Raw genomic sequence first — 26,692 nt, forward strand, 5'->3', positions numbered from 1 at the left:
GGGTACCAGCCCCGCCGGGCGGGTCGCGTCGCCTCCCCCGGGGCCCCGGCCCAGCCCCGCCCCTCCCGCACCTGCGCCCGGCCCGGCCCCGGCCCCGGCAGCGGCGCGGGGGGCGCTGCGCCGCCTCCATTTTGGGCGGCGGGGCCCGGGGCGGCGGCGCCCTCCTGCCCGGCGGCGGCGCTCGGCGCATGCCCGCCCGGCGCCTCTAGCGCCCCGGCCCGCCGCGGGAAGGGGGGGGCTGCGGGGTGGCGGCTTCGGCGGCGCCTCCCGCCCCGCGGTGCGGTGACGCGTGGGGCCGGGTCCCTCCTTCCCCGCCCGCCCTATAAGAGAGCTGCCGGCGCCGGCCCCTTCTTCTCGCCTCGCCGCTCGCCTCGCCACCCGGTGGCCGCGCTCCCGCCTCCGTCCCCCGCTGCCGCAGCCCCGAGCCCCCGGCCCGGTCCGGCTCTGTCTCTCTCTGCCTGTGCCCTCTCGTCCCAGCGCAGCGCTGCGCTTCCCCCGCCGGTCGCCCCCGCAGCCTATGGCCCTGGAAGGCGCCGCTGCCGCCGCCTGTATTTCTGCTGTAGGTTCCCACATCCCTCTTTAAAAATTCCGCCTAAAAAGAGAAGACGATTTACCAAATCTTTCGGGCCGTTATCTCACGTGAGTACCGGTGCCGGGGGTCCCGGTCTCCCCGCCGGGCCGGGGCTCTCCCCGCGGGGGAGGTGGCGGGAGGGAGGGAGGGCGGGAGGCGGCGACGCCCACCTTGAGCCGCGGAGCGGGCCGGGGCGTCCCTTGGCACCGGCGGCGGCGGGGGAGTGGAAGGCGCTCTCCCCTCCCGGGGCCTGGGGCTCGGGGAGGGACAGGCCCTGGTTTCCCCCCACACCCTAGTGCGAGGAGGGGAAGGGGAGCGGTGGCCGTGGCACCCGGGAAGGGCGGAGGGGCGCCCGGCAGGCAGCGCCGTGGCGGTGCCGGAGGGGGATGGGGATGGGGCCGGTTCTTCCCGCTGCCCATTCTCCGCCCGGCGGCGTGGGGCGAGACCGGCTGCCACCGGCGGCGGCAGATGGAGAGCGGCGGGATGAGTCAGAGCCGAGGCTCCCCCTCTTCCCCGGCACGCAGCGAGGCGCCGGGCAATGCGGGGCCGCCGCCCGGGGGGCCGGCGGGCGGGCAGCGGGGCCCCCGCGCCCGAGGGCGGCGGTGGCGGCTGGCGGAGGGGGTCAGCGGCCGCCACGCTAACATGGCGGACAGCCCTGCGTGTGAGGCGGCGAGGCGGGAGGGGGAGGCCGGGGCCTGAGGCGAGGGCTGCGCCGGGGCCGCCGTTCCCCCTTCTCACCCAACCCCGCCGGGCGCGGGAGGGCGGCGGGCCCGCCGGCTCCGTGAGGAGCGGGAGCGGGGGCTCGGCGGCCGCCCTAACATGGCGGATTCCAGCGGAGGGGGGCTGCGTGGTGTCTTCCCCCTTTGCAGCCGGGGCAGTGCCCCGCGGCGGGAGACCTGCTTCTGCCGGGCGTTGCTGCCGCTCGCACTTCGCCCCATCCTGACGAGGGGGCGAGGAGTGTCCTCGCCCGGACCCCTCCAGGAGACGGGGGCCGCCCCGGAGCCCGGCCTGTCACCCCGACTCCCGGTGGCGGTTGCCCGGGCTCAGTGGCACCGACTGCCATGCAGGTCTCGGCGGAGCCCAGCCCTCGGGTGCCCTCGCACGCAGAAGGCTCCCTCAGGCCCGGGAGCAGCAGCTGCGTGGCATGCCTGGGCACCGGCCTGGCTGATGGGGGCAGAGAGGCTGGAGAAGTGCTGGTGGCATGGCCGCAACGTCTCCTCGCCTGCTTCTCAGAGGCCATGTTGTGCGTCTGTAACCGTGACTATCCACCCGGGCTCCCGCTGTCACGCTCCTTGTTCCCCCTCACCTGAGCTGCACCTGCGCGGGGCTTCGCCCCGGCCCCCTCAGCATGGTGGATGGGGCAGGGGGTACGCCAGGGAGCAGGGCAGCAGCCCGGTGAGCTGTCAGGGCACTGCACGAGTTGTAAGGGCGTTGCACAAGTGACACTTTCCCGGACGCGTGCGGGGATGACAGGGCAAATTGCCTCTATACGGAGGGGCCAGGGGGAGTCCTCCCGTGTGTGAAGAGTAAAGCCCTTCCCTCCTGTTAGCAGTCTCCTTGCTTTGCTGGCGTTGTTTGCCGGACATCTCTAGGACAACTGTTTTCCCCCTCCTCTTGGTCAGACCGTTGGCGTAGCAGTAGCAGGTTTGGTGTGCCACCAGTTCTTCTGGAAGTGTCTTGGCTGAGCTTCAACCTCCTTGGCTTGGCAGCCTTTGCTGGTACTTGTCCAGTCAGCCACTGCTGTACTGGTGGCTTTTGGAAAGTACAGAGAAGAGGGTCTGGCCACTGCTCGGCTGCCAGCTGGGGGTGTGTGTATAAAGAGCATGTGTGCATCTGGATGTCAGGGTGTCCTGAGTGAGTGTGTGCTCGCTGTTCTGCCGTTCCTTGTTTGGTGAGAGGTTGGCAGAGATGCCTGGTACTGGTTTCAGTTGGTGAGAGGTCGGCAGAGGTACCTGGTACTGGTTGTAGGGGAGCTGGAAGTACAGCGTGGGAGCGGGGGGCTCATGTGTGTGCAAGCGGGGTGGCGCAAATGTGTGGCCGAGGAGGATGCCTTTAATGGCTCATTACCTAGGCAGTACTGTAGGTCTTTTCCAGTCGGCAGTCTAGGCTGGTTTAGAGCCCAGGAGGATACATGTCTGTGCCGGGGGGACCCCAGTTGTGGTGAAGGGGGAAGAAAGTGAGCTTAAATCTTCTCTTGAGTGAATCTCCTGCAGTGCGAAAGGCTGCACAGCTGATATGTGCCAGGAGGCTGAAGTGCTGCGTTTCACTGTACCTCTGCAGCAGTCTCCGGTGACCGAGCAGGATTTGATTGTGTAGTCCCAGTTGAATACAGCCACTCTGTATGAAAACACCGTGTGGTGTCCAATAAAGCAAAGTTAGACCTGCAGACCCTCCCGGCCAGATGCGTGGCTGGGTCTCCTGTGTGACAGTGTGTTGCAGGGGAGTGGGGGGGTGGGGTGCTGCCCCACTTTTTCTGCCCTCACCCGGGCTGCTGGATTTCTGGCTCTGAGGATACTGCACTTGCCCGCTATTCTTTCCTCGATAAATGCGGGAGGCAGTAGTGCTGGGGTGGAGGTGGGGGTTGTGAATAGTGGTGATGGTGGGAGGGGCTTGTTCCAGTCTGGACTGGTCCAGTCTAGTTCTTTCCTTCCTGTCACCGTGTGAACAATGCTGCTGATGCTTGCGACACGGCAGCCCCCTCCCCGTGTGCTTCAGGCTGTGGTGAGCTCCCTTCCCTGCCTGTCCCCCACAGCCAGCCAGCGTGCTGCCCCCCATCCTTCCCGTTGGGCCTTGAGCTTTGGAGGAGGGTTGTTAAACCCCAGAAAAAGAGGGGTCTTTGCAAGACTTTGGGAAGGGGAGAATGTCATTTGGTGGGGAGCAGCAATGGGAATGTTTCTGCTGTGGGGACAGTTTTACTGTAGGCAAGAGGCAGGCTTCTACCGCCTTTCAGCACTGCAGCCTGCCCCCAGGCAAGCAGCTTGTGCCTCTGCCTGCTCCCTGTGCTGGAAGGCTGGTGCAGGTGTGTGTTTGCAGCAATGCTGGGCTGTATGGTCTGGAAATTATTCCATCTCCAATTAAAGGAGAGACAGTGTGCTCTGGGAGGGAATTAAGACCATCCCTTCCTGAAAGGGAGGCTTAATTGTGTAATGGACTAATTTGGGTATAATGGCAAACTTCAGACCAAAAATACTGTTGATGTAGTGCAGGAGCAAGAGTGGTTGATGGAGAATTCCTCACAGACCTGCGCTTCCTTCAGGGCCTGCTCTCCCCCAGGGACCGCCTTGCCACAACGCCCTGGCCCTGGTCTGGAAAAGGCCTATTGTAACAGAAGAATAGCTGAGTTTTTTTGTGGACCGGAGTGACTTTGATGCCTCCAAGTCTGGCAGCTGGTGTAAATGTGCAAGGTCGTCCTCATGTAGAATTTTAGGGCTTGGTTCATGGGTATTTTAGCTCGGGTCACTAAAAGGTCCCTTTTCAGAAATGGACACAGTGAATTTTTTAATATTTTTTTAAAGAAAAAAAATTGGTGCCTGGTTTTGTAGGTCTGCCTGCCTCAGACATGGCATGCTGAGGGGGCTCACGAGGTGGAAAAAGCCTAGCCCTGACTGGCCTGCTGGCCCTCATAGGGCTTGCTGCGGTGATGGGTTGTTCCGGCAAAGCCACACGCTGTTGATGACTGTGGGGTTATTTTGTTCCTTGAGGGTATGTTACTATTGAAGTACAAAGTACGGCATGGCTGGTTGAGCTGCAGTCAAACTTGAGGCACCTGCTAGTAGAGTGTATATATATATAAATACATGCATATAGGTGTCGCTTGAGTATTAAAAGGCAAAGCTGCCTTGTTATTCTTACCACAACTCAAAGCTTGCTGTTGAGCACAGAATGCTTTTATACCTACTTTAAGACCATTGAATGATGAATGCTTCATTGTGGCCGATCACATGTGCCCGTGTGCCACTTCTCTAAAACTGGGTTTGTCCATATGGGTTATGGACATGTAATACACTTCTGCTTAGAATGTTAGCTCTGCTCTGCCACAGTCCAGTAAATTAAAACTTTGTGCTGGTTAAAGCAGAGCAAAATTACTATGATTTGAAAAGCTCAAATCATACCATTTTCCTCTCTGAATATTTAATATTGGCAAACCTGCACAAAAGAGGGTGGTCAGACTACTTTCTGTATGTCTGTGTAGATCCTTCAGATAAGTAATTCTCAATTAGAAGAAATTCTGAAGGGCAATTGGAACTCAGTGCAGCTCATAGTTGACTGCTGCCGCAAAGAATGATCGGTTTTCATTCCAGCTCCACAGGAACTTCCGCTGCATGCTTCCTTCTTGGGACATGTGAAGATATTTATTGGAATAGTACTGCAGGTGATACTTGTCTGAAGCATGTCTTTTTAAGGTTTGTGTTAAATGGCATGCAGTCTCCCTGGAAGCACCCTGGTTTTAATGACTTTTTTTACTGGGAAGGTAAACCGAATTCATAATCAGTGGAAAATTTGTACTAGTTCTTGAGTATAATCAGAACAGCACTAGAAAATAGTGGAGCTACTAGTTAATTTTACAAAAGGAAAGTGTTGCCAGCTTTTAAAACTGTTGTATGCCTACTCTGAGAACTAAATGTTACTACTGACTTACTGCTTTAGTGGAAGGGAGGGGTAAGATTAAATATACTGCATATACATTAATTCTAGCTGACAAAATTCCTTAATATCTCAATTAATTTTGAAGTGCTGAGGTTTATTTTTAATGTTATATGCTAATTTATATGGTAACGCTGAAGAGATTGCTCTGTGGAGTTGCTGTGGAACAGTTACCCTCAAGTTGCATTCGCTCTGTAATTCAGTTACAGAGTATACAAGTTTAGTTTTCTAATAGCAAGAATAAGTTGGAAAATACACTTTAGCAGTTTGCTTAACTGTAATGTGGTTGAAAAGATTATCATTTAGGTTAGGTGGTTCCCAGGAGCTAGGTTTTTATAGTTGGCACTTGTAGTCTCATCTAAATAATGAGAGTAGCAAAGATTTATTTTTACAGTAGGTTGGTACATTCCATGTTTCATGCCATAGACCACAGTGAACTTGTAGAAGTTCTGTTGTATGTTGGGTTTACACATCACCAGTTCTGTACTGTATTTAATTCCATGAAAATGACAGTTCCTTTTAGAAGGAATAACTTATCAGCGGGATTGGTTAATGTGTACTTGACTGCTTTATGTTCACTGTCCTGTTTTGTGTGAATGTTTTTTTACCTTCATTTGAGTAAGCTAGCCTTGTACTTTACACAGAACACCAAAGCAGCATATTTTGATAGCCTTTAACGGCCAGCTGAAATGTTTCCTCATTCCTGAAGGCAACCATAAGTTTCTTTCTTTTTACTGTCTTGCTCATCTCTGCATTTGTCTGTATGGTGTTCAGTTTCACTATATAAAGCACTATTTTTCACCCACATAGCTTTTTCACCCACATGTTGTTTTCATTTACAGCAGACAAAGAAAGAACATGGCAAGGGAATTCTGAAATTGAAACAAAGTGGGGGGGGGGGGGGGGCGCGGGGAGGGAATCACAGTGGTTATGGGGTTAAAACTACCCACTTCTGCAAGGGTAGTCCAGTATTAAGGCGTACTACCCTAAAGCAGGATCATGTAGAGCTTTTTGCCTTTAGTGTTGAAAACCTTGCAGTTCAGACTGTGAAAGACAAGTACAAACAAGCAGTTTCATGTACCCAATTCATGTGTTTTAGTAGTTCTTCATACATCTGACTTGATCTGGTTCAGTTTGCATACGTTCTTGAAAACTGGGCATGTTAGGTGATTATAAACTTTCATGGTGGGGTGTTACAAACCTCCTTAGAAGCATTACTGAAAAGATATTTATTATGTGCTTTAAGATAAAGCTTTTATTTTGTTCTGGCTATGAAACTTTTTTTGTATGCTTTCTCCCACAGGGCAAAATCTCTGATCAAGTTTACAACTATCCAGAGGGCTTAGGAGAAGTGCTTTATAGAGAACAGTTCGACTTCAACGCTGAGCCACCTTGGGAACCTAGCTGATGATAGTAGGGTTCCATCTCCTAACTTGTCCATGTAAGTCTCTTTTCCTTCTCTTTTCATATCTATGTAGGAGGATAAGTCCTTCCAAAAATAAAACCAGCATGTACTGGCTTTTTGATAAGCAAGATAACTGTCTTCATGTAGATTATCAATATTGAAAATAGTGTTTTGCATATTATATGGAGCTTTTGTTCAAGGGAGGGGCTATAATTTTTTACTTACCTTAAACTTTTCTCAGTAGTTATCTGATGAATTTCTGAGACTTAAACGTGTGTGAGTAAACTTTGTAATTAGTTACTTTTCTGAATTAGGGCTGTTGGCTGCATAAATCCTAAAATAAAATGCTGTAACTTCAGTGTTTCAGCGTAATTCTGAAGTCATGAACTGGCACTGCATGACTGTTAACATCAAATCATGATTTGCTGGGTACTGTGTGATCTCTTAGGGTTTTTTATACTGAAATAGTTAAAATTTGCTATTCTAAACAGTAACATTGATCATGAAGGGTGTGCCTTCACAAATACCTGTCTCCATTATTTGCTAATTACTCTCCACTTCCACAAATAGTTGTAGTTGAGTGAGCTACAGTAGAATGTGGAATTCTGTGTTGGATGGAAAACATTTACCAATTATAAATGCCTTTGCATTTTTAAGAGGCAAATGTCTATTAAAGAAAAACAAGACCCATGATAACTGAAAACAAATAAATATGCATAGTGGATCTTAAGGAGCACAGAAAACTCTGGAATATCTGTAGTTATCATGTTCTGTTAACATAAACCAATAGCTTTATGTGGCTTTAACAATAGCCTTAAATGCATTTGTAATACCTGAGTTAATACTGCATAAAACCAGCTTACTTTTTTGCTGTCTAGCTGAAGGCATTTTTTATTTGGTTTAGTACCTATAAATTATATAACACTTTTTAATGTAAAACTTGAAAATGAGAATGCTTAAGTGCATCTGACTAAGCCAGGTACTCTTCAAAGACCACAAAGAGTCCAAATGGCAGTTGTATTAATGTGTCTTTTAATAAGACAATTGATGTAGATGACCCTGTTCTTTGAAAATACTGCAGTAAGGGAGGCACAGGGTGAGCTTAGTTTATCGTGATTTCTGGCTTTATTTCCAGAGGTTATGTTCTTTGTTTTGTTTGAAACTTACTGAATTAACCACATACATCTGGTTCTATGTAGATGACTGGTCTGTTCAAGTGAATACAATGGGTTGTATTCACTTGGATGAAATGAAAAAATCCCTGAATACCACTGTTATTTTGTAGGTGTCACATGATTTCTATAAGCAAAAGTTCTGAAAAAACTGTTCTCGTGTTCAGTTTCTGACTTTTGGCTTGGTCTTATTTGGGTAGAACTCTTGCATGACATGTTGCACTTGAACAGGATTAAAGTACAGTAGTAAAAAGATAGGAAAGGTAGAAGAATTATTAGAAGGAAGTACCTAGAGAAGGTACTATAAGTGCGTTTTAATGTCTAAAACTGTTCTGAAGGAATTCTGGCTTTTACTGAAATTTTTTTCTTTGAGGAGAAGGATGTTCTGGTACTTCCATCGAGGTTATTCTTTCTCTGCATGGCAAATAGTGCAAGGTATAGCTTGTCCTAGAATGGAAATGCCTCCAGGTTTACTGTATTTGTAGCTGAATGTTTAGATGATATGTGTGTTTATTTTGGGCTTGGATCTATTCTGTATTCAGTAATAATATACTGTATGCAAAAATAAGTAGTTCAGTATTGAATGTAGTGGTGATGTAGGTAGTAGTAGTCTGTGAGAATCTGCACCTGTTTTGGTGCTCTGAAGCACAAGTAATTGCCTCAAACACAGCTAAGATGTGTTAGCCAGCTAATTAGTAGTTTGAGTTCTGTTCAACTTGTGAAGTAATTTAATAGGAAAAAGGTCAATTGAGCTTTTAAATATAATTATTAATATTATGTTCCAATGGAACTCAAATAAAAATCTTGTCTGAAGGTGTACTTTCTCATTAAACTTGCTTCCTTTTTGTAATTCTTTCCCTCCCACTTTTGTCCTTGCATTACACTGGCCAAGGAAGAACTTGGGGTTTAGTTCTGTCTTGCTCTTGAAGCTCTGACTTCTTGAGCAGTCTGGCAACTGTGGCCTGAAGTCTTGCTCCTTTTAAAATCTGTTCTATTTATTGCCACATCTGGTTGATGGGAAATGGAGGGAATTAGCAATGGAAATCTGATCCATTAACGATCCCTGTCTATGCCAAGTGGAAGCAGTAGCTATTTGGACGGGCTAGCCTTCGGTGCTGTCTTGACTTTGCATGGGGCTGGATGGCAATCTGGGAACAGGAGGGCTGGGAGTTTGCAGGGTTGGGGGAGCAATGGGGAGGCCAAATACTAACATTGGCTAAGCAAGAGGATAGGATAGGGAAGTAACTGCTTGCGCTGTTGTGAAAGAGAAGTGCTGGTATGGTATCACAGAAGAATACATGCACTTAACAAGAGTGCTCATTTTTGTAAGCTTTGCTAGCTTATTGGCTTTGAATAATTTATTCAAATTTCAAGAAAACAGAAGGAGGTTCTTGAAAGCATGGTTCCTGTAGGTGTCAGATGGGAAATTATTTTTAGTATCTACCCCCTTTGCTTGTTTGCTTCAGTGGAGATGCTCGAGTTTTTATTGCTTGTTTAACTGTGTGGAATACTCCTGAGAGAATGGTAGGATGCAACTAACCTAAGCTGTACAGGTACTCTGCTGTGACCCTGAGTGGAATTTGTACTGAGAGGCAACTCGGGTAATGAAAAGTGTCCACTGCCATTGTAATGAAAGACTTGCTTTAGCATTTCCCATCAGTTGCTTAGTGCCTGCATTCAGCTAACTGAATGATAACGATGTAAGTCAGTGAAATGGCATCTTGGAATATCTTGTTAAAAGATACTCCCAGTAGAAATAGACATTTCCTGCACTGAAATTGGGGGACCTGTTTCCAGTTTTCCAGTATACCTATTCTGTACTTAATTCCCAATGTTAGTGACAAAATATTTATACTTCTTTGATGTTACCCCTAAAAAAACCCCACAGTATTATAAGACATGAGAGATGAATATATTTCACCTCTTTATGATTTTTGCATCAGCATAATTGTTAATCTCATAAATTTATTTTGCTTATGAAGACAGTTGGAGAGCATTATTGGGAGCCCGTTCTGCTTGCAGAGACTTTGCTCTTTGCAGAGGAAGTTTTTAATGAAAAAAACAAACCTCAAGGGGTTTGTGTTTTGGCTTTTTTTTTTCTTTATATTGTCAGAACTACACAATTGAGTTTGTGGTTGCTTGCATATGACAAGTGTGTGTTTAGTTAGTCACTTTTAAGAGCATTTTCATCTTCTTCTATTCCAGATGTCTAATTGCAGTATTTAAATACGTAAACTTTAAGATAAAAGTTCTTCATCTGGGACGTCATTGTGTTAAGCCCTAAAGAGCCTGAGGATGTAAAGCTTACTTCAAAGAAAGCAATTGCATGTCTATGTAGAAGTCTCATACCACTTGACAGCTTTTGTTTGCCCAAAAATAAGTGTCCTGGAGCATTGTGCAGGCTAACATTTCAGGTGGTAAAATGGGTGGTGTTACCACATTAAGTCTGTCAAATCATGACTTCCAGCAAGTCAGCAAGGACTGAACTCTATACTGTAATGATTTCTGACTTGTCTTACAGACATAGAAAAAGTCTTAAACCATCCTCTCGGTTTCCTTCTGCGTGTATTCATCTAATCTTTCAAGAATTTTATCATTCCTCCTCCTTCCTGAGGAGGAGAGCCAGGCTGGGCAGAGCAAGATTATATAGCACAATCCCAAGTCCTACTGCAGGTATTAATTCCTTAAAGAAATGTTTCCTAAGTATGCACTGTTTTGTGCTGGTGCTGTAGCAGGGCTGGTAGGAATATCAATTTTCTCTCTGTAGAATATTCTTCCTGTCTTGCTCTCAACAAGACTGAAAAGAGCAGGAGAGACTGCAGAGGAATAATAGGCTGTGACTGAGGGCAGAAGTCGGTAGGCTAGCACTAGCTTTTTTGACTAGGTGAATTTTGCTGAATGAAAAAGCCTAGATGTCATGGACATGTTTGGAAAAAGCAATTACTGTTTAACAGCCTAGGAGAGGTTGTACTAGGTTGGTCATGGCTTGTTGCAAGCTATTTTATTAAGTCAGTACTAGCTTGCATTCCTTCTCCTCCCTGCCTCTTGACCATAAGTGATGTTGGGTGAATGAACTACAAGGCAACTGATTTAGGAAATTACCTTCATTGAAGCTGACTCACCAGATAAGTGTTCTTTTTGTTGTTGCTTTTGGGGAGTTAAGTGGTAAAAACTTAACCCAAACCCAACCCTCTTTGGTACTCTGTGCCTGGAAATCTTGGATATTTTATGAAGGTGAATGTGTTGAGGAGTTTGTGCTCATCAGCTGGCAAATCAAGGATACTGCTCAAGTACCTGTTCAGAGGGTGACAGTAGCTTTGTAAACGTGACTGTGGTGTTCATGTTTGTTTCACTGATTCGAAGTCAAACTTGGTTCACAAGCTTGTCTTTTTTTTTTTGGTGGTGGGTTTTTTTAAAGGTATTTTAGGTTGTTACTCACAAACTTAAACGGAGGTGTCACTGACTGAATATGTTTTCCTAGGTATTATAGTGTCTACCGCCTAGTCATTGTTTTATAATTGTAATTTACTTAAATCCTTACATCGATGTGATAATTATCTTGTTCCTTCATGATTGTTTTAGATCTTAAGGATTCACGTAAATAAGCATATGACTCACTGTATGTGTGAGACAAGCATATTCTTACCTAGCATTCATGTTTTTATTATTAAGCTTCTGAATATAGCTGAAAATTCTTGCTGCCACATAAATTCACCTGGGAGTAAATACTTCTCTTAAGAAACATAGGTGGCATACTTGAGTTACAGAGAAAGCATACGAAACTCTTCTGGCTCTTTTCCCATTATTGCTGCAATGACAAGCAAGAGCAACTGCTGCTTAGTTGTCTTAGTATCAGCTTGAGCAAAGTAACTTTGTTAGTATTATTAACAATGTTAACTAAACTTATGTTGCAAGTTGTGGATTTTTTACTGGAGAGAGGTGGTGGAAGAAATATGATAACAATGTTAATACCATGGCCTTGTGACCATTTGAGGCCAAAATTATCATCTTGGCTTTTAGAGTCTTAGTGAAGCTTTTTGTTTTTACCTTCAGCTGTAATGTTTCTGGTTTCTCACAACACTTTTAATTGCCAAGTACAGCTGGCCTTAGAAAACAACTCTTTTTACAGCTGGCCTTAGAAAACAACTCTTTTTACAGCTGGCCTTAGAAAACAACTCTTATTTTCCAAAGACTATGCAACTTCTGTTGAGATAAAAAAAAAAAAAAAAAAAAAAAAAAAGGCTTGGGTGTTCATGTAAAGAAGGAATCTAGTTAGCTGCCTGGTTTTGATCAGTCTTGTGTTAGTCAAAGATGACAGTTGAAATGACAAAAACCAGTCTGGTCAGTCAGTAGCTATAAACTTAATAAAGGAGACCTCTAAACAAGACCTCCTGCTCTAATAGAATGTAAATGGCAGATTGTTGCATTCATCAAGTAAGGCAGCTGAAAGTATATAAACACTGGTTGGCATTTTTCTGCTGTCTACTGATTTTTACTTGAGACTATTTAATCCATAGTTTAAGACTATATTTAACAGTGTTTTGTCTGTGGATTTAATTGATTCAGGTTGTCTTTTGGAAAACGCTGCTTATAAACAAAATCTATTTTGCAGTGAAAGTCTGAGGATAAAAAAGATGCAAATAAACCTAGGCTATAACTGTTACTTTTCTTTTAATACCAATTCCACTTCCTGAGGTTGACTGTTACTCTGAAAACTACTTCTAGCTAGTGGCTTCTTTCTATTAACTACTATTGAAGTGAAGAGTTTTAAGTGTTGTAGGTAATCTTATGAACAGAACAACAAAACAAATGCCTAGTAAATACAGTGTGTGAAAGCGATGGTTATAAATTGGTATCTAACCAAAAACCGGAATGTTAACAAGTATGTGAATATGACAAATATCAATGCTAACATTTCTCCAATGCACTATAGGTTTTTAACAAATTCAGAAATGTTGTTACACAGGCAGTCTTCTAGATGCATACTTGAATACTAATACTATACTTAAGAACACAGGAGGTGTTTGTACAGGTATGCTACACTTGCAGTATCTTCATAGTTTGCATAAGCTCAACACAGATCACTGTGCGTACGGTCTGGGATTCTTCTCAAGAACAGCTTTTCATCAGTGGTTTCTTACTCATCTTTAAATTGGTATCAGATGTAAGGTACATAGCTTCTGTTTTATTCTTGGCTTCAGTAGAATTGCTCTATCCTTATCCCTGGCAAATGGAGGGTGAACAGAGTAAAAGTGTCTTTGATTTTTGTGGAGAGTGTGTGTGTGTTACTGTTTGTAGTACATCGTATTTAGAAAGTTCTTTCCAGTTTTTAAACAGTGTCATAGTATGCATTGTGCCTCTCTTCCTATTGATTTGTGTTTTCTTTGTACAGTTTGTTGCATAATTTAAGGACCCGGATATAAGGCTTGGAAGCCCATCCCTTGTGTTTCTTGGTTTATGACTGTCGGCTTTGTGGAATACGGCTGAGATGAAAGGATTTCTTGAGGATGCAAATTACTCCATTGGTCTATTGGATGAAGGAGCAACTCTTGCAGATGTTATCGACAACTGTATTTATGAACACACTCATGTAAGTTTTCCAAATCTTCTGGTTTAGTTCTCTTAAGTCTTCAAACTAGGTCAAGGTATTTAGCACTGAGCTGACAGCAAGCGAGGAACAGTCAGCTAAAACTCACCTTATAAAGTAGTTTTCTAATTCTTCTTTGATGTTGTTTTGCCTCTGGCTGAATTCTGTTGGGGAAATTTGGGCAACAGTTGTTACCTCCCTGAGTGTGGCTAGCAGAAAAGTAGTCTTGCTAGTGTAATTAAATACAGGTTCTCATCTTGTATCAAGATTTTACTATAAACGGGGTTTAGACAAGAAACCTGAAATTGGGCAAGTGGATATCGCTGAGTTAGAAACATTTTCTTTTTCTGCTCTTTCCCTAAAAATGTGCTGAATTTTAGACAAACCTGTATGCTGAGCCAGTTTAAAGCCATGTTTAAAATTTGTGGCCCATCATGGTTGTATGATTATGTATCGTCCCGTTACCCTTCTCCCTGTTGGAAATGTGGGTACGAGCGTATTGTCAGCTGTGCTACCTTTTTTCTTTCAAGAAAATAAACTGGTCTAAAAGCCGTTAAAGTTTAGCAATCTACTGGAAAGAAACAAATACTTTTGTACATGCAATAGTAGTTTTATTGAATAAGGCTTCACTCACTCCTTAAGAGGCAGGAAGATGTTGTAGCCGTTGTTTTATAGACAAGGCTGTAGAAAGAGCGAGCTTTAAAAAAAGGAATGAAGTTTCATTAAGTGAATCCTGTATCTATAATATACCATACCTATGAGTTGTTGACTTTTCCTTGGTTTATCAGAACTGATGTTCAAATGCAAGTGCTCAACTATAGTACAGCAAATAGCTAAATCCCATGGCCTTCTGAACTCAGGTGTAGGATTCCCAAATCCTGATTCCTAATATTCTTTTTCTGTCTAGCAAATAAATAGGTAAACTACTGGCAACATGTCATGTCTCCAACCACTGGCTGGCTCACAGAGGATAGCTGCCTCCTGCTGCTTTCATTTACTCCTTTAGCTCAAGGGGTAGAGGCCTGTGCCATGGATCTAAAGCTCCAGATCCCATTCCTGCTGGTGACCCGTACAGGGGGTCAGTATGCTTCCACCCGATGGAATTTCTATTTGTGTTTTTTAAAAAGAAATAAAGACATTGTATACAATAAGCCACAACATAGTTTCATATCTGCAAAAGTCAAGCGCTAGAGTTAACATTTGATGTACAGTCTTAATTCAGATAGATCATATATTTTGTGATGATCTTTAATTGGTAAACAGTAGGCCATTCATTTACAGGAATTTACCGAGCGCACATTATAAACAAATACAGAATGATCTGTTCGGATTTCGATCCACTGCATCCACATCATGACTTGATATTGAGAAAGGCTATAGTAACAGATGCATAAGGGAGGCTGTAACGGTTTCCAGAAAAGTGTCTGTGCATTTTCTTAGAGGATGTAGTTGACTCTGTAACCTTAACACACTGAGTTTGGTTCTTAAAATTGTTTGAAATTTGTGCTTCACAAGATGTGGAGAACAGTCTCAAATTTGACTGCCTGAATTAAAATACTATCAACAAATGTTCTGTAACATGAGCTATTAGATAGACATTAAATAATGGTAGTACATTAGATTTTATTCCATGTATAATAAGTTACAAATTGTTGAGACTGTGGAAGCTCTCATCCCAGTGGATTTTCTTCCTCCAAAAAGTTGCAGATGTCTGAAAACACAGAGTGGGAAGAGATTGTAACCTAATCTGTATTTTTAGATAAAATCAGCGTTTGGCATTTTAGTAGTATCTTTTGTTCAGGAATCTCAGAGTATTGTCTAAATAGCATTCATAATATCTCTGAAGTGGTAGGTATTCCCTGTGATATTTTTTTTTAAACTAGTTCAGATTGCTAGGTGAAAGTAAAAACAAAAGCATTGTTCAAGGCCAAACCTAAAAGTTAGTAGCAGGGTGAAAAAAAAGTACGTAATTCTTGAAGACTTTGTATCATGGGTTGTTTTATGTTTTGACAGCAACATACAACTTCAGAAATTTTATTTGCCTATTCTTGCTTTTTTTTTTTTAGACTGGAAAAAGAGCATTTTATGTTGGTGATCTTGGAAAGCTTGTAAAGAATAACATACAATGGCAGAACGTGATGGCACCAATAAAACCATTTTATCCTGTAAGATGCAATGCTACTCCAGGTGTACTCGAAATTTTGGGAACCCTTGGTGTTGGATTCGCATGTTCCAGTAAAGTAAGATTTTTCTCTTTGTATCAGTGTACTTTATTTTCTTCCCTATGTCTTCTGTTTTAAAATCAGCTTTTTGGTATTAGGTGTCATGGTTATAAATAATACAATTTAAATTGTGAACTGCTGTGTAAGTAGCTGTTGAAAAATCTGTATTTCTACCCTAGAAGCAGTGGATAATTTTCTTTTTAGTGTATTTGACTATTTAGTACAGTACTAGAGCACATGTAAAAAATTCAGTGAATATAGTGCACTGGGCTGTGTCGAACTCTGATATGCTCCTCTCTTTCAGTCTGAAATGGCATTGGTACAAGATCTGGGCATTTCTCCTGAAAACATTATATATACAAATCCTTGCAAGCAAGCATCTCAGATAAAGTATGCAGCAAAAGCTGGGATAAACATCATGACTTGTGACAATGATATTGAGCTGAAGAAAATTGCACGTAATCATCCAAATGCTAAGTAAGTGTCAGAATTACGGTTTTGCTTTTTATGCGGGGGAAACTTAATTTTGCCTGTATGCTGGAACGAGTTGCGAGCAAGACCCATGGCCTCTTTAATACAACTCACTTGTATCTATTTTTCTCTTCCTGTTGTCTGATTCAAAGGTAGATTTTCTTTCAACTTTTTCCCCTACTGGGTCTTGGTTTCTTACTATGATAGTAAGGCCCTTGTTTTGGGAGAAATCTTGCATAAGTTTCATAGGGCAATCTTCATGTAAAAGTTTCAGTGATTAAAGTTCGGAAGTCTGGCACTTCATCATCTGCAAGTACATCTTCCTCCTGCTCTATTGTGGCTTCAGTGTTTTCTTTCAGGGTGCTCTGTCTGGATATTAGTGGCTCCAGCTGAAGTCAGGGCTGAGACTATTGGCAAATGAGCATGTGTGTTGGGTTACAGAACACGCCCAAACCCTAGATGTAAGTCTATTAAATACACCTACAGGTATTTCCCCCCTATTAAAATGGTGAGAAATTTGACTCCAGTTCTATTAGTCACTTTGGTAGTGGCCCAGATGCTTTCTGTAGAGAAGTGGTCAAAACTGATGTTCTGGTTGTTAAATAGGAGAATTTTATTGCTGCCAATGTATTGTGGTCTCTCTTGGACTGATACGCATTCATGTCATGAAGCATTGTGTGCCTCGTTAATATTTTGGCTATGGGCCATACCTGTAAGAAATTTTGGAGTGAAGAGCCTATGTGAATGTCACAGTGCTTTCCAGTGATTAAAGAAGCATAGCTTCCCTCAGATGTCATCAGAGCGCACTAAGAAACGGAATTCCTGACATCCTTTACAAAGGCCTTGGTTCTACACAGTCCTTATTAAACTGTCATGTCTTCTGTGGCCGTAACTGTAGAATTAGGGAGTTTCTACCAAGTTCAGTATCTAAAGACACTCTGCTCATCCCACCTAGTTATTCTTTTTTTCTTTTTAAGACTGCCTTGAAGGTTACAATTGCTGTTGCTAGTGATTACACTTTATCCTCACGGAAGCCTATCAGTGCATTTCATACTGGAGAGTACTTCCTATGCAAAGGATGCTATGTATGACAGATAATTTTGTGTGTTAACATTCTGGCCTTGACATACTCCATGCATTTGAAAGCCTTAGCAGTGCTAAAGCTGTCTCTTCCGTAGTTAGTGTTTTACCAGTTATCACTGGTATTTTTACTGTTCTGTTAGTTTTTCTGTTTATTTCTTTCCTTGAGTCTAACAGTCTCTTCTAGAAGGTGTTGTCTATGGTAATATCCACAGCAAGAGAAGTTAGGATGCAGGTTTTTCTTGGGCCAGAGAAATTATGAAGTGGGGAGACAGAATAAAGGAGTTTTCATGAGCTAGAGAAAAACAACATAAACTCTACTTATTTTCAAGGATGCCATAGCATAATATTTGAAAAAGTTCCTGTTTACCAAGGACAAGAAACTTAGTTTCTACGAAAACTGCAATTTGCTGTCTAAATTTTCTTAGCAACCTGATCCCTAGCTCTCCTACCGGGTAGAGATTTGTTTGCTTGTTTTATTAAAATTCTTTTAAAAAGAATTTTATTAAAATTCAGATCATTAAAATTTTGCTGGAGTGACAGCCTTTAGTTTCTTCTTTCTCTTCCTTGACATAGATTCAAAAAGTCAGACCCTTTATATTGCCTTGTTCTTGTGTGTGGTTGTTACAGCTAGGTTTCTATTTGTAGATGAAGCTAACTACGCTTTGCCTGAGGAAATCCTGCTAGAAAAGCTGTAATTCTCTTCATTTTCTGAAAATTCTTACAACTTTCTGCACTAAACTCATATTAAAGACCTCCACCTATTACTATGTTTCTGCCTTTGGAAATCTTACTAACTTGAATGATTGCAGGTTTTTTGTTTTTTTTAATAAAGAAGAGAAATGTTAGAAAGGAGCACATAGTCTTTTTCTTTATACCTTTGGATTTTTCCAGGCAAAGTTTTAACTGCTAAGGTTGCTGGTGTCCTAGGAGCTCCAGCAGAGAGGCATGGTCATAAGTATCAGTGCTTCCTTAAAAATAATAAAATAATAAAAACCCCAAACCCAAATACATAATCATCTAGCTGTGCTCTAACTGGCTGAAACATAGGAAGAAGAGTCCTACTAGATTTCTAGAAATCAGGATGATGCTTTTTCAGTGGCTTGCACTAGAAAAATACCTTGACTCACTTAAAATGCTGCTATAACAATTAATAAAATTTAACGTTGGATGTCTTTAAGACATGCTTTTGTCTAACCTTAATGTGAGGTTACAAACCACAGTACTATGGATTTGAAACTTCTTTACATTTTAAAGAGTTTAAGTTTTGAAAATTTTTTTGTTTTATCTAGCACTCTTTCCAAATACTTTACAAAATACTGTTTGGCTACAGATTTCTTGAACAGAGCTAGTGGAGAAGCAGGAAATGAGAGGCTAGTCAGTTTCTCAAGGTGGAGTGGTGTAAATTGAAATTAACATGGATTGCTAGGCAACCTGAGTGAGAATTTCAGAATTTTTTTCTTTACAAAATACATTTAAAAAAAAAAAAGAATCATGAGACATCTGGAAAGGGCTTTTAGAACTTAAAGTAGCTGTTAGGCCAGCATGTATTTTTGTAGTGGCTAGGCTAAGTTTTGCTTATTGCTTGTCTTAAAGAAGAACTACTTCATTCCACTTATTTAAACTCTCTATCTTGGTTAACTGTAACGTGCTTTGTGCAGGCTGCCTGTATGTCATGACACAATTTCTCTTTAGTTTGCCACATGGCTAATTAATTAAATCTTATTGTGGTGTGGGGAAGGAGCGAGGTTTTTTGATGTGAACATATCTTTGCCACTCAAGTGTTACTTTAATGTAAAAAACTGTCAACACTGGCACGGCAGTTTGCCAGACCTGTCCAGAATGAGGCTTTGATCAGAGGGAGGAAGCCGTCTCACTGCGTAAGACTGTAAGAGATGGTACTCATTGCCTCCCTGCCCCACAGGTGTCCTGGAAGGGACAGGGAGCGGGCTGACACCCTACTCCATCACCAGTCCCCATGCTTAGCCAGGAGGGGAGGTGGAGGGATGTGGCCAGGGTGTGCTTTTAATGTGTCAGCCTGGTGTTCTCCAGATGCTGAGTTGAACGAAGTCTGGTACATGACTGACTGAAGGGGAATCTCCATGCTCTCCTTTTAGCTAGAAAGGAGAACAGAGGTGGGAAAAGCATATTACAGTCTTAATGGATTTATGAGGAAGTATACTTTATTAGAAGGTAACATTCTCTTTCATTACAGCACTCAGCAGACTCTTGCTGCTACAAAAGAGTCTTAGTTGCTGCATTTCGAAATCCCTTGTCCTTGTTGGCTCCATGTTTTAGCCCCTAATTGCTAGTTTTTTCTCTGTACAGGATTGTTTTTATTAGGTTCACTTGACTCATCCATCGATGGAGCAGGAGTACTGACAACATAATCAACACACTTCTGACAGTCTTCAGGCTTCACATGTGCTGATGATGTAAACCAACTGCCCCAATCATCTTCCCCTTCTCTTAGGCTCTTACTGCACATTGCCACAGAAGACATTACTGCTGATGAGGAGATGAATATGAAGTTTGGCACCACCATGAAGAACTGTAGGCATCTCATGGAATGTGCTAAGGAGTTGGGAGTCCAAATAGTTGGTGTCAAGTGAGTAACTTTATTGTTCTCTGCTGGCTGAGTAGATGTCTGCATGATGTATTCAAGATGTAGAATACAGAAGATTTTTTCCCCCTTTGGTACTATTTTACAGGTTTTTTTAAAAAACAAAAACACACCAAAAAAAAAAAAACAAACACAAAAACAAACAAACCCCACAAAAAAACCAACAAAAAACCAAAAAAAAAAACCAAAACCCAAACACCAACTTCTGGATTGTGAGTTTTTGCTTGCAAGCAAAGTGCTAATATACAAGCAAAAACTATTGAGACAAATTAACTATTACAGACAGAGCAATTTGAAATAGAGTATCAGAAATGCTTCTGTAAGCATGAAAGCAAAGTTTAAAAGCCTCTTCTATTTTCTAACTGTACTCTTGAACTTCCATGGTAACTTCATTTGTATTTGTCCAGCAATAAATGGCGTAACAGATAAGTGCTAGTATAGCATGGAATAGCTTTGAGCAAGATGAACATTGGGTTGGATTTTCTAAGAGTTGGGTCCTATGTCACTCTTTGATCACATCAAGACAAAATACTGGGGTAAGTTTTTTTTGCTTGTAGGAGGTAGGAATGAATCCCAGTGTTCTGAGAGCTTCCAAATGAGCTGTGGTATTTTAATTTGAAATTTAACAAAGATTTTTACTATATAGAGGAAAAATGCATGCACACGTCTTTGTTCTGTCTACCTTCAGCTACTAATGTACCACATACTCATGAATGTTTTAAGAAAGCAACCAAACAAGTAAGAGGGTGTGCCAAGACAGTAAAAAAGTATTTTAAATGGAAGCCAGATTGTGGGGATTTAAACCACAATTGCTTTGATGTAAATCTGTTTGAAATTGGTGTCAAATTAAAGCATAAATGTACTATAATCATTATAAATGACAAACATACTTAAAATTTATATGATACTACTACTACTGAGAAAATGTACCTCTTTTATATGATGTCTAAACTGACTTACAAAAATCACACAGCTTTTGTGCTTTTTCTTTATAAAACCAAAAAGAATTTAAAAAAATCCACATGTGGATTCATGCAAGTAAGTTTAAAAAACTACTTTTGCCTCAAGATGGCATTCCTTAGAGTAGATTTGGAGTAGAGAGCATCATGGCTCAGGTGGGTGTGTGTATGGTCTGTCCAGAACCAACAGACCATACTAGTCTTTAGGAAGTCCATGGGAATGTTTGTGCCTGTTTTGGCACCTCAGTTACTACCAGTATTATGGCAGTACTTAAACCTTTTGGATGAGGAACCAGAGGGGATTCAGGACCTTGTAGGAGGCATCAGTACTTCTCTGCTTCTGATGGCCTGCTCACCAGCCTGTTTGGCTTTGCTGTGAAACTTAAGACCTGGCCTGGGGGTGAACAGGCCTCAGAACAGGGTAGCAGTGGGACACACCTCTCCTCATCCTCTCCCAAACGTTGGAGAGAGGAGATGGTGTGCAAAGTATGGCCCTAGTTTTGAGGAGAAAACCGGATGGCCCAGGAGAAGAGGGTATATGGGCAAGGCAATACAAAGAAGGTTGAGAGGGGAGACAGTATACAGGAGGGTGTACTGTATATATAATGTGTAGCATTGGCACCCACTGAAGAACAAATTTTAACCACTTCGATAGTGAAGACTGAAAGGTTCAGTAATCTGTCATTTCTTAAAGATGAGAATATTGTAGGACATTCTTGGTGTTAAAAGCAAGACAGCCTCAAGTAAAAAACCAGTGGAATAGAAGGCAATCATCAACCGAGCTTATTCTCTGTGTAGTTACTGTATTATCATGCAAGCTTGTCTTGAGCCACTTGGGAACGAATTGCTTCCATTGCTGTTCTAGGTGGTGGAACAGTTAGCTTGGTCTGAAAGCCACACAGTCCAGCGTATTAACTGTATTTTTATTTCTTTCAGATTTCATGTTTCAGGCTCTTGCAAGGAACTGCAAATGTACATTCATGCTATATCTGATGCTCGGTGTGTGTTTGACATGGCTGTAAGTAGATGTATACACACATGCAGTTGCTACAGTAGAGAATCCATTCTATTCTAATTATGTAACAAGCCAGTAAGATAATTTCCAAAACATAGCATGGCAGGAAATGGAACTTCCAGTAAGGGTCTAAACACTCCATTGTGAGATGTGTGGTAGAGGTAAAACAAACTTTGTAATACTAATTGTGGACAAAGGTTGGTGAATACTGTCCCCCTGCTCAGTCCTGCAAATACACAGTTGACACTTTTTCATCTTAAAATACTAAGCATTTGTATGCTGGCATTTATTGTGACGCAACCACTAATTTGATGTATGTGATCTCTGTGATTAACTAAGCATTGTAAGAAATGACAGTGTCCTGTTGTGGTGGGGGATATCCAAATTTGGATGAAGAGGAATGGATTTGTTGGATGCCTCAGATGACTGTTGTGAATCTCACGTTCTATGTGTATCTCTCATAATTGCAAAATTCCTTTCTCTAAACATCTGTCTTCCTGTAAACGAGAAGCTCACAAACTAAATAAAGACTGTGGGGCTTTTTACTCCGATTACTGCAGTTAGAGCACTGACTGTCACTGGTACCGCCTGGAGGACAACAGAACTGAAATTCTCACTGATCATTGTGCAAATTCATTGTAGCAGTCTTGTCACATAAGCACTATCTGAAAGACTTGCATTATATATATCTGTGAATTCCTAAAACTTCGTTTTGAGAGAATGCACTGCCCTGTTCAGGAACCACTGAATGTAATGTATCCCACGAGATAGGAGTTGATGTTGCTGTGGGACTTCTACTTAAGAATTGTGTAACCAGCCTCTGTTGACATCACAATGCTATTACTGCTAGGTTTAATGGAGCTATACTAACTTTTACAATGCTGTTACTCCCTCACTAGATGTCTGCTGCTAAATATGCTCAAAAGTATGAAGTACATAGAAAAGAACCGCAGTAAGGAGGAACAAAAGATGCTTTTAGTTACACTTGTCTGTGTACTTACATTCTGCCTGTGCATTTTAGGAAGAATTTGGCTTTAAGATGAACATGTTGGATATTGGTGGGGGCTTCACAGGTTCAGAACTTCAGCTGGAAGAGGTATGCAATACATGGGAAGTTGAAACTAATTATGACTTAAGTTGAAGTGTAACCTTCAAACTGCAACTAATACGAATAGCTGAAACCTATTCTAAATTTCATGTTAGGCTAATTCATAACATCCAAAGAGTTGGGTTTGTTTTCTGTATCATGGGTACTGTAATCAGTCCTTGAGGTGATAATTATTTTTCTTTAATACTGCTCATATTGGGTGAATACTGACTTCGGGACATCACAGATTAAATTACTATCCTAATCCACTTCAACAGCACTAGTTCAATGTTTTTGGCAGTTGGCTGCTGTTGTCCAACTGGTTATTCTGTTGCATGGTTTGGGCCAGGATTGCTTAGCATACTTTTGATCATAAGCCATGTTGCTACTGTATGAAAGTTTCCAGTACTTTGTTTTAGAACTGAAGACTAAAAGTCTTGCTTTTATCTTTGCTTTGGCAAGCCTTTGTTTTGGCCTAAATGGGCTCTTTAGTATGCAGTGGCACATAAAACAGAATAACCTGTTTACACTGTTATGTTGTCATAAAGACAAACTCCTTGAATGTAGGACATTGAAAGTGATTCAGTGAAAAGTAACTAACAGCAATCAGGGCTTTTCTTTAGTTCTAACTGTTCTGCTGCTACTTCAAAATACTTGTTAATCTTAAGTATCTGGCTTAAGATTTGAGCATCAGTATTGAATAATTCATTCTGTTTCTAATACAACAGTATTTGGAACTGATCACAAAAAGGTCCTTTCCTTGTTCTTCTGGATTCATACCTAGCTTTGTTATCTGTTGTGTAAGTTTGAAACTACTTGTGCAGTCTTGAGTGGTACCACAACTTGAACTTTGGGAGGAGGGACTGTGTCGTGCTTGGACTCATGGTACTCGGTCTTCAGTGCTTAGCAGAATGACCTATTTTCTTAAACACTTTTGTGAATTTTGGACATTTGGTAAGAGCACTTGTCAGACAATAGATGAACAGTAGCTTTTGGTGTGCTTACTAGAACTGTTGCTGACTGAAAGTGTGTGTGTGTGTGTGTATCTGATACATACATAAGCTGAGTTTCATTGGTCTTGCCTCTGGCTTCAACTTTGTAGGTTAATCATGTCATCAGGCCATTGCTGGATGTCTACTTCCCTAAGGAATCTGGTGTTAATGTGATTGCAGAGCCTGGATGTTACTATGTTTCATCTGCATTTACACTAGCAGTTAACATCATTGCGAAGAAGACTGTTGAGTATGATAAACTACTTCCTTCTGGAGGTAGGAGTCGTATTTATCTTTTACATGTTATGAATCTGTACTGATAACTGCTCCCTTAATCACGATGAGCTAGTTTGTCTCACATATATTTAATGCATTCTGTTATGCTAGCATTGTAATCCACCGTTTGGGTTCTGACCAGATGTTACCTGTGTACCTCCCTTTTTTGTTACATTTATGTGGCACTTCTTGTTTCCTTACTAGGTTTGACTTCTCAATGGTGAAACCTATATAGGGTACTTTATGGAAGGTGTTTTGGATGGTTCTGTATTAGAAGAACATAGAAAAACACACAGAGCGAGCTGCTTTTCTGTTGAAGTAGAAATTGGATTTATATTCTTAACAGTGATTAGTACTGGAAGTATTAATTTTGCTAAGCCTCACACTTAATGTTACAACTGAATTTGTAATCTGGTCTCATATGTATTACTCTGCGCGTAATTCTCCAGTTCTGGTATATGTGGAACACCCTTGTCAGGAGAACGCAGTTGACTAGTTAGGTTGCAAAAGGACTACTTATGACCAAAAAAAGATGCATGCCAGACAACTTTTTTTTAATTTTTATTCCAGTGGAGCAAACCAGGAATAATGACGAACCAGTATTTACATATTACATAAACGATGGTGTTTATGGTTCTTTTGCAACTAAATTGTCTGAGAAACTGAATACTATCCCAGAGGTTCACAAGGTGAGTACTTCTATAATCTTCAGAGATAGTCCTTAATTATCCTTATATTTTTTATATATATTTAACACTTCATATATCTATAATATATTATCTATAAAATTACCCTTATGTATATTTGAAAATTTTCTTATTCAATAAACTGAAGCCTGAATTACCTGGATCATTTCCATATAGAAATACAAGGAAGATGAGCCTCTGTTCGCAAGCAGCCTTTGGGGTCCATCCTGTGATGAGCTTGATCAAATTGTGGAAAACTGTCTTCTTCCCGAGTTGAGCGTTGGAGATTGGCTGATCTTTGATAATATGGGTTCTGGTACCTTAGGTGAACAGTCTACCTTTAACGACTATCAGAGGCCACTGATTTACTACATGATGTCTTTCAGTGACTGGTAAGAAAATTCTCTTGATAGCGGCAAGATTGTTTTCGCTTCCCTCAAGAGCATACACTTACAGCCAAATAGAAATTGCATTTGATGGCAAATACAGGAAGATGCAACTGAGGGCAAGAATGTGCCTTTTAAGTTTGTGGGTTTGTTTTTGTTACTGTTGTCTGACTTTGCTAAGACTAAAGTGAGAGCTGTGATAAAATGCCTACTATGTTTTAAGGCTGACAAAGGAAAGCAAAATACCTCGCGTTGACAGAGTTCAGCGGTAGTTGCAAGGCCTTTTGCTGTTTGACCATCAACCTTTGAGCTTTCCTAATAGGAGTAACTGCAGCTCACTACAATGGTGGCAGTGCTGTTGTGGTGCTGAGAGCTGGGTAGCCTGTTCCAATAGCGAGGTAGCCAGGGCCCTGCAGTTCTGCCAGCAGAGTCACGGCCTTTCTGTGTCTGCCAAGTGCTTGCATAGCTGATCATCCTCCCCTCCGCTGAGGCTGGGGCTGGCCTGTCCAGGAGCAGTAGGCTTCAAATGCTGTATTCCAGGCTGGTTTCTGATGTGAACTGGTACATAAAAGCACCTTCTTACAACTCTCATCCTTCTGTGCCGCAGGGATGAGATGCAAGATGCTGGAATTGCTTCAGACACATTGATGAAGAACTTCTTCTTTGTGCCTTCTTGCATTCAGCTGAGCCCAGAAGACCGCTTTTCCACTGCAGCTTAAACAGGCATTAACGCTTCATTTAGACCTGCAGTTGCAAGTCTGTAGTTTGTCTGGTCAACATTCCAGTGTGGAAGAAATGGAACAATCTTGAATTCAATTCAATCTCTTCAAAACTTGAAAAAATAGTAATAGCTAATGGGGACCAGGCAAAACAAGCTACAGCTACAATTCACCGGGGGGTGGGAGGGTTAGATAATGGTGTCCAAATTTAAAATCAAGTTCATTCAACCCCTGAGCGTTTAAATATGCAACAAAATGGATGACTTAGTGGAGATGGAAACCCATCACTTGGGTTCTTCAACAGTTTACATACAAGTACACAGTTTTTATACTAAGGATTCCTGTTAGAAAAGTCTTGTAAAGTTATTGTCTTTCGCCCAGATATATCAAATGTCAGTGGGAGACCAGTGTGACTTCATTAGATGTTTAGTGTATTTAGAATGTGTAAATTTGTGCTTTGAACTGTAGTTTAATAAATGTAAAATTGCATCATAGTATTTGTTGTATTTGACCCTTGATGTATCCCTTGTATGATTGCAATAAAACTTTGTGTAGATTTTACTGTTTTTCAGGCTAACTTTGGGAGGGGCTAGGCAGAAGAGGTAGCTATAAAATAGATGTATACATGGGTGTTCCAAGAAGCTGCCTTTTCTCTAGCCCGTTATTTCAGCTTTGTGTTAACCCATAAAAAGGTTGATAAACCTATATGAAGTGCAAGTCATAGAAGTTTCTGAAAGGCTAAAAGGCAATTTGTGGTGTGGTGTGAGCGTGGTTTTGGTTTGGTTTGTGGTTTGGTT

General features: G+C 42.1%; 1 protein-coding gene across 1 annotated transcript; it reads left to right on the forward strand.

The window, feature by feature from the left end:
* The first annotated feature begins 318 nt into the window (after positions 1-318).
* Positions 319-26,389, forward strand: AZIN1 (antizyme inhibitor 1). The gene is made up of 12 exons (XM_080378025.1): positions 319-639; positions 6,519-6,656; positions 13,185-13,382; positions 15,446-15,619; positions 15,906-16,078; positions 19,626-19,760; positions 21,671-21,752; positions 22,771-22,845; positions 23,939-24,104; positions 24,675-24,793; positions 24,968-25,182; positions 25,784-26,389. The coding sequence occupies exons 3-12, from the start codon at positions 13,281-13,283 to the stop codon at positions 25,893-25,895; spliced, it is 1,353 nt and encodes a 450-aa protein (XP_080234151.1). The 5' UTR covers positions 319-639; positions 6,519-6,656; positions 13,185-13,280; the 3' UTR covers positions 25,896-26,389.
* Positions 26,390-26,692: the final 303 nt, after the last annotated feature.

This window comes from Falco punctatus (genome assembly GCF_963210335.1).
Source record: "Falco punctatus genome assembly, chromosome: 3".
NCBI classification, from domain to species: Eukaryota; Metazoa; Chordata; class Aves; order Falconiformes; family Falconidae; genus Falco; species Falco punctatus.

Bases quoted from the DNA above. Each gene is read 5' to 3' on its own strand.
- AZIN1 (XM_080378025.1), top strand. From the start codon at position 13,281: ATGAAAGGATTTCTTGAGGATGCAAATTACTCCATTGGTCTATTGGAT. The intron at 16,079-19,625 runs GTAAGTGTCAGA...CCCTTCTCTTAG, and splicing joins CGTAATCATCCAAATGCTAA to GCTCTTACTGCACATTGCCA. The intron at 24,105-24,674 runs GTAGGAGTCGTA...TTTTTATTCCAG, and splicing joins TAAACTACTTCCTTCTGGAG to TGGAGCAAACCAGGAATAAT.